At 35.0% G+C, this 8,288-nt stretch overlaps 1 protein-coding gene and 1 long non-coding RNA gene across 4 annotated transcripts in view; both read right to left on the bottom strand.

Moving 5' to 3' along the window:
* Positions 1 to 80: 80 nt before the first annotated feature.
* LOC109586161 (uncharacterized) lies at positions 81 to 1,283 on the bottom strand. Its single transcript, XR_002186855.1, has 2 exons — positions 402 to 1,283; positions 81 to 286 (listed from the first exon to the last, which is right to left on the bottom strand). It is a non-coding gene; the product is annotated as an uncharacterized LOC109586161 (long non-coding RNA).
* A 2,487-nt stretch (positions 1,284 to 3,770) lies between these two features.
* LOC105314404 (DNA-directed RNA polymerase I subunit RPA1-like) overlaps positions 3,771 to 8,288 on the bottom strand; it is a 7,734-nt gene continuing 3,216 nt past the window's right edge. For 2 of the 3 annotated variants that reach the window (XM_020002337.1, XM_020002338.1), the window contains 9 exons: positions 6,361 to 6,444; positions 6,120 to 6,258; positions 5,805 to 5,908; positions 5,422 to 5,570; positions 5,213 to 5,340; positions 4,821 to 4,904; positions 4,696 to 4,767; positions 4,545 to 4,637; positions 3,771 to 3,972 (listed from right to left, as the gene is read on the bottom strand). In XM_020002337.1, the coding sequence (XP_019857896.1) occupies positions 3,946 to 3,972; positions 4,545 to 4,637; positions 4,696 to 4,767; positions 4,821 to 4,904; positions 5,213 to 5,340; positions 5,422 to 5,570; positions 5,805 to 5,908; positions 6,120 to 6,170 (708 nt within the window). In that variant the 5' untranslated portion in view covers positions 6,171 to 6,258; positions 6,361 to 6,444 and the 3' untranslated portion in view covers positions 3,771 to 3,945. Of the gene's footprint in view, positions 3,973 to 4,544; positions 4,638 to 4,695; positions 4,768 to 4,820; positions 4,905 to 5,212; positions 5,341 to 5,421; positions 5,571 to 5,744; positions 5,752 to 5,804; positions 5,909 to 6,119; positions 6,259 to 6,360; positions 6,445 to 8,288 lie in introns of all 3 variants that reach the window. The other variant, XM_020002339.1, reaches the window with a different exon arrangement.

Consider the following 8,288-nt stretch of genomic DNA (forward strand, 5'->3'; position numbering starts at 1 on the left):
CAGTCAGTAAATGATATAGTTTAATTTCTTTTTCAATTGCTGGCAAGGGCAATGATGATAATAATAATAATGATAATTGATTCATTTCAAATCTGCAATACACATAAGGAAGACAATATAATAATTGTATATTAGATCTGTAGAAATCAAAGAAAAACACATAAGACAATAAATTACAATTCATAATAATCATTAATGTATCTTATGAAAGTCAAAAAATACAGAGTTAATGGTTAATCCATCACACTACCAATGCCTCTCCAGCGAGATCTAGATCCTTGTAGATCTATATAATAGTAATAGTAATGATAATAATAATAATGAAGATGCTTAAAGTTTTTTCATTTGGCTACATTCATATAGTAACATTATTTTAAAGCGTAATTACTAAATTTGTATACCAGTGATTCAGTTGTTCTTGATCCAAGCTATTATAACCTATAAAATGTATAGTAACTGGTCATTGGTATTTTCTCATCAAGCCCTGCAATAATTACGCCCACATTTTCTTACAATAACTGCCAAAACCACAAAAATGTAATTATTTTACCATCTGGAATGTGTGGCTGTGAATGTGTGGATAACTTCAGCAGAGTCATACACATCATGCATAGACACACATCACTATCACATGATACACAGAAGTGTCACACACACACACACAGATACCCTCATGTATGGATGCACACACAATCACACATGCCACACAGTAAAGGTAGTCTTGCATAGCCAGAGGGGCTAGCTGGCTAGGCGAGACTACAGTAAAGGGGGTATCCTTATTTTTAACATTACTAGACTATTCTGGTAGACTGGTACATGTCAGTTATGATTGTTAATGAATATAAAACTGATAGAACATTGTATGTGGGTAATTTATGACTACACACATATATACTCATGTTACATTAGCTTATGCATAGAAACATATACATATACAAATGTCACACACGCACACAGATACATGATAATACTCTCACACACACATTACATACACTTTATAAATACACGTCACATACACACGTCATACATTCATAATTCTTACATATATTATATGCACTATCATACATGCAGACACATGATAATGTATACACACACACATCACATATAGATACATGTCACAAACACATGACACAGAGACACACTGACAAATGCACTTAATTATTAAGAATCTGTTTCATGTTGTAGGATTTTTTATCGCATCAGTTAGCTAGTAGGATCTACCCTCTTGTTTCTTTACTTTTTTCCAAATCAATCCTACTACTTTTCTATTTCTAATGTTTTTTATTTACTTGCTTCCATTCTTTTGTCTTAAATTAAAATTGTGTTAAACCACAAACCCACGCAATGTCTTTACAACTGGATTTTGTCTTCCATTTTGTTCTCTCTGTCTTTGCTTCTTTTTTAACCAATGATGTAAAAGTCAACCCAATAGTTTTATGGTTTAAAAGATCTTCTGGATAGAAGATGAAAGAAGAATTTTGTAGAAATTTGAATTTGGGCCTATTCTGCAGAAAAGCTCCCACTACATTACAATCCACTTTAAAGGTACTAGGAGAATCGCTCAGTGGAGGAGAGCTCATCTAAGCCATTTATAAGGCTGTACAACTTAGATAAAAAAGTAATAAGTGTTTAAAAATCATAAAAACGATAGCCATCTTGAAAAACCAACTTCAATCCTACATATAGGCTATCGTCTATCTTAAATATTAATTAACAATTGTGTATTAGTGATGAGAAGTACTGACCTGATGAAATCCTGTAATAATGTATCTCATTACATCTACCACCAGCTGAATACTGAGCATCAGGTTGCTTTGGAGTATTGATGGAAGCTGATCCTCTGCTTCCTCCAATTATTACAAGATAATCTTCACCATCAAAATGAGCTGATACCATTCCACAGTAGGCCTTCATCATTGGACCATGAGCAGAACTAGAAGGAGAGAGTTCCCTCCAGTTGAATGAATCCACATTGAAGCAGTGAACACTATTGCGATAGACAAGACTCCTATTACCACCAAAGAAATAGATGTTGTTTCCAACAGCAACAGATGAATATCCACTGGCACGTAGTGGAGGGTTGCCATTTGTTGGTCTACCCTCCCATGAACCAGTAGGTAAGTGATACAGGTCCATTGATGACGTCATTAATTTATCAAGGTCACTATCAAGGTCTCTAGAAGGGTACCCACCCCACATATATAGGTAATCTCCTACCTTTACTGTGGAGTGTCTACTTCTCTTCACTGGTTGATAGTCTATAGAGAACAAGAGGTACCAGTAACAGATTATCAGTAATATAGTGATGAGTTAGAAGAAGGGCAGGATACAGAGGAGTAAATTAAAGTAAGAGAGAGAGTAAGAGAGACAAAGAATGAATGAAAGAGATACAAAGAGAAGAGAATGGTGGCCCTCACTTTTAGATGCCATTCTTGCAGAATACCAGCCCCACCCAAAACCACAAAGTCAATAAAGTGCACACCACAAAACCACAAAGTCAATAAAGTGCACACCCACTTCAGGGGTGTATGGCTGTATGCATTAGAGGTGTCGAGATTATGATAATTTTTTACCTATAATTCTATTCAGAAATTCTCAAAAAATTGCCTATTATTCTTTTTACTTTCCCCTATTATTCTCACTTTATTCTTTACAATCATGATCTAACTACCATGAAAATGAAAGTTAGTAAGCTATTTTAAGTATCATCATCAGCAGAGACTGCAAAATATAAGTCTCTATATCAATTTCAGAACCTGAACTTTCTTCAAAATAGATTTACAATAGCTGAGGCATTAAAAAATTTTTAAATGGTCCACTTGCTGCTCTTTAATTAGAGTTTGCCTACTGACCCACCTTTTAGGCCAACATTATTCTGGAATTGAAGTGCTACCTATTATTCCCAAAATTATTCCGGAATAATCGGGACACCCCTAGTATGTATACTCTTACCAATTCTTGTGACAGTGTCACCTATTAACACTACTTGATCTACTGCATAAATAATCTGAGTCATACTGCTCAATCAGTCCATTGTTTAAATAGGCCTTAATTGGGGGATTATGCCAGCATGCATAATAGGGCCCAAAAGCATAAGCATAATGTAAGCATAATAGAGCTATAAAAGAAAATTATGAAAAAATGCATTGAGAAATCCAATAAACAGGCACTTGCAATTAATAAATTAACTGTTTCCATGTTTAAACAGCTGCTATTGCTCACAATACTTCCAAGAACTTCATAATTGAATCACTGGCTCACATTTTTGGATGGGGCTAAGTTGTTATATTGAAATTCATGGGCATAATTGGCAGCATAATGGCTGATTGGTAGATCATAATAGAGCTTTTTCCTGAGAATTGCAGCATAGCATACTGAATAGAGCAATTTTAGAGCATAATCTGACAAACCCTTCCAAACTACCTAATGCTAGACCTGGTGATTATGTTGACCTTGTAAAATTACACCTTTAATTCCTGCTGTATAGACACATCACCTTAATTATAGCTATAATGATATGCTAAGCCCCTTAAAATGAATTGATGCATTAGTAGTTCAGAAAATCTTTTATGATTTGTCTAGTCTTGCACACAGCCACACATGGTATGATACAGTGAAGCTAACATTCAGTAGAATACACTGATAATATGCAGTTCAGATCAAGTTCAAGGTATATGGGCAGGGCAAAGTCTTGGAGCAAAAGCTCCTCCTGAAATAATTTAATACTTCAAGAACAAGTGTAAGCTTTTTGGCAGTTAAGTTCTCAGTAAATTAATTATTTAGAATAAAAATAAAATGTAGAAATCGGCCATAAATTAATTGACCTACATGCATAGTGAACAAAAATTAATGTTTTTGTGCTTGCGGTGTGAATCCTATCAGTTAACTTATCAGTTAGTGCCATTAATGATTGAATGTGTACCACTAGTGTCTTTCTTTTTCCTCTCACAAGAGTTCTGTGGCAGAAGGTACCTACATTTAAATACATAAAGTTCATGATAAAGTATAGCGGGATTTATTAACAAAGGTTTTATTTTGACGAGTTGACAATTTAAAATATAACGCCAAATTTTATAACCGTCAAAAAATTTTGTACTTTGTGCTGTGTGTACGCCAAGGGCACTACTCCTCAAACTAAAACTCGCCAACTGGGGAAATTTACTGTTTTTGTCAAATTTTTTACTTGTCAATAAATCCTTCTATACAGTATAATGCTACAAAACATGAAAGCATATACTTTAGTAATGACATCTATAATGTTTAGTAGGTCATAGGCATACACAATTACACATACATGTACATGTACATTGGCCACAACTATATTTTTATAGTCATGCATGCATATTATAACAAATGCTTAAAACAGCAATAGAATTAAAATCAAATAATGCATCAGAAAAATTCAATAAAAATTCATTCATAAGTGATTTTTGGCAAAATTGCTCAAAATCTACAGGGTCTTTACTACAGGGACTTTGACTAGATTTTGGAGAAACATTCTTTAAAATTCTTATAAATTTTAATATTTTAATTATCATTAATACCTCATAGCAAGAGTGGACAAAGCCAAACTGAGAAGCACCAAATTGTGACTTATCCAAAACACCACTTAACAACTGTCCCTCATGAAATGTAACCTTTAGAAAAATAAAGTATGTACATATACTGTATAGACTGTACATTTGTACAACTGACTTCTGATTCTGTCATAATGTTGTCAGTGTATTTTGAATTTTCCAAGCTCTTATTACAATACTGCCCCCACTCCTAATTAATATAAAGAGCCACCCATAGACACATCCACTAATGGTTACACTTGCCTTTGGACTGATCTTAGTCTTTGAGATAAGATTCAACTTGTCCTGACCAGCTGGAATGAGATTCAACAATAGTGACGATATAACCTGTGAGCAGAGAAAGGAAAAATTTATTAAACATAGGAAGTGTATGTGCATGTATCAAAAAGTTAATTTTTAAATAGTTTTTTTTGTATTTCAAAGTTAATTGAAGTTAATTTTAGTTAAATTTGGCAAATTTGGCGTTTTGATAGCCATTTGCCATACTAAAAATCCGTCATTTTAAGCCATTATGCGCATGCTCAATGGCACATGGCCACAAATTCACCGAATTAAAATTGGCTAATCACCAAAATTTAGACATTCGCCAAATTTAACTCCCTCCAAAATATCCTGCTATACATGATATGTTGTACCTGTTTTCTTGTCCAGAGTTCCTTTGGTTTACATATAGAAGGAGGCAAGACTTTAAAAGGAGACGTGAAATCAGGCAAAGCAACCATCAAAAGATTCTGATACCATAGGCAAGGTTTTGATTGTGTATCTAATAGATGGCGAATTTGAAAAAATAACTAGTTTGCATTTCCAACAATTGCGAGATACTAGTCTAGCTAGCCACACTCACAAGTTAACTGATTGTCTTGTTTCTCTCCTTTGCCATCTAAAGCTACTACCGCAGCTAGATTAACTTCCTTCAAGATGTTAGGTGGCATTGGGACTTGACTAGATGAGGTAATTTTGGGCTGAAAATAGCACAGGATACCACTCATGATGCTGTAAAATGAAACACGTGTAGAGAAAATAATTGATAGGCGTGGTGCTTATTAATTATTATAGGCATGGCATTTATCAATTATTATTAATTACGATTCTTTTCATTGCGAGATGTATTCCAGACTCGCAATTCGCAATCAAAAAAACCTCGCAATCAAAACCCGGCCTACGGTAGTCCCCTCTAACAATACACACACCAAATAACAGACTATAACACATTAACACATTACTCACTTATCAAAGAACCTGTCCCTCAGTGTTAGCAGTACACCTGATACAACAAGATCCTGAATGAGTCCACTGAGAGGAGTACCATCCTTAGGAACTAAGTACTGGTTCTGAGTGGATATTGAGAAAGAGTATAAGAGTACAGTAGGTTAGTTAAGTAAGGCAGTACTGTCATACTCATATATGCAAGACAATTTTCCATGCTCAATGCTTGCCACTGTAGCACATTTGTACGTGTATGTATGTACAGGTACATCTAAACAGGCAAACAGGATAAATAGGATCATATTACGGTATACACATGTACATGTACATATTTACCAATTCCATAAGTTTCAGATCTTGCAAGCTCTCCTTGAGGGAAATGAGCATTCATTTTGTCTCCATCAAAATCAGCATTGTACGTCTTACAGTTAGCATAATGTAACCTTAACGTCTTTTCCCCTGATAACACTCTAGCCTGGGGAGGAGAAAGAGAGCAAAAAAGTATTTCGAAGATGATAAAGTGTTCTTTTTACTAAAGTTTTAAGCAATCACATGTTCATGTACATGTATATTCAACCTTATGAGCCATGATACTTAGTTTGTGTAGAGAGGGTTGCCTATTCAATAGTAATATGTCACCATTCTTTGAGTGTCGATAAACCTGTTAGAAAGATCACATGTCCAGAAATTGCAATGGGACTTCCGGTCGCGTTAATTTAATGATATTCATTGGAATTACCATAGCAACGGCAGTTCAGCAATGGTGGATTCACTACTAGCTTCACTACAAAGCTTGCTAACGTCTTTCTGGTACATGAATGGGACTTCACTAGATACTTGAGGCTTCTAGAATGCTACTTAATGCAATTGGTTATGGTAGTTTTCTCATATTCTTTTGTTAAAGTGGCAAGCGTGGTGAAAGAACAGGCTCATAGCCTTCTCAACAAACGGCCGTCTTACTTCAAAAAGGTCTAGAGACACTATTTGCTTGTATATCTTGTATATATAAGATGTTAAGCACTCTTTCTTTCACTTTATTATTCCTAAGAGAAGAGGAAAGTACTTGTGACTTGTTGACTCTTGCTGCTGCACATGTCATCATTAAAATGGCTAAAATTACTTCACCTTCAGGAGATAAATGTTCCAAACAAAGTTTTGAATTTCTTTATCTTTTTTGCATCATTGGGTAGTAAGAATTTTGTACTTTCACAAAATAAGTGAGCAAATTGTCAAAAATTGTTTGAAATTTAGATATAACCATTCAAAAAGTAAAAAAATTATCATACATACATAAAGGAATGACAAGATGGCGGCACTGACTGCCTCATCTTCAATTGGTAAATGTTCCACACAAAGTTACTCCAAATGCTGTAATATTTAGCAGGAACACAGGTAGATGGATGAAGAACAGCTACTGAAGTGCGCAAATTGATGATTCTTATTGTAAAGAAAGATATAGCCTAGTAAATGGAAATGTCCATTCCTGCCCTGTATAAAGTCAATCAGTGGTATACAGAGATAATTGCTCAGTATACTACTCCGTGTCCACTCATTTCTGGACATGAATAGAAGTCACCACAAAATGTGACAACAAAACTTGGACTAATTCCAATAAAGTTTAGATTATTATGAATTTTTCAAGTTGATTAAAAATTGGGCCAATGACCAAAGGTAAGGTTGTATATTAGTAACGCGGTAGCGTTACTAAGTAGGATTCACCCCCAAACAAAATGGCTGCCACTACTTTTGCAGCCTTGCTATACCGGGAAAACAAGCTCCTATGCTTACCAGACTTCTTAGAGGACCTCATCTTGACCAGAGGACTCCAATGGTACAACTAGCATGGCTCTAAACCTTGTCTAAGCGAAAAGTCAAAAATCGGCAAACAGGCCGTTTTGTTCAGCCACCTTTTTTCATCATCATCATCATCAAGTAAATCCTGTCAATCCAATTGTTGGTCTTTATCTCGATCTTGGCTCATAATAGAAGGCTAATTCTTACACCATTTTACTCCAACAGGGTATGCACAGGTCCTTGTCCCCTAGAATCATTCTCCAAGAAAGGAAGAAGTGATACTGTGACTTTTGGATCGCACCAGCTTACCTCATGCCGCCATTTTGTTAATTAAATAAAGAAGCATGTGGCTGTGCTCCAAAATTTGGGCGTGGTCACGCATGCTCAGATCTCAGAAATGGGAACAGCAAAGTAATTTTTACCTAGCTATAGGCTAGCTATGCTTGGAATCAAATTACAATACTTAGTGGAAGTTTCCAGTTATAAGAAGTTATTGTGTAATGAATTATTTTATTTCAAAACACAAAACAATTAATTAATGTTATAATACTAATGATAATATGAACTGGACAACAGAAAGAACCTGCAGGAATAGCTACAGGATTGCTGGGAAGATAGAGCTTCTTGAACAAGGATTCACGTCAAGTCTATAGTATTCATTTCACTTGTCATCAGTATAGTAGATATTTCTTCACCATATCTATTCAATTC

The sequence above is a fragment of the Amphimedon queenslandica genome, unplaced genomic scaffold, assembly GCF_000090795.2.
Source record: "Amphimedon queenslandica unplaced genomic scaffold, v1.1 AMPQUscaffold_12932, whole genome shotgun sequence".
NCBI classification, from domain to species: Eukaryota; Metazoa; Porifera; class Demospongiae; order Haplosclerida; family Niphatidae; genus Amphimedon; species Amphimedon queenslandica.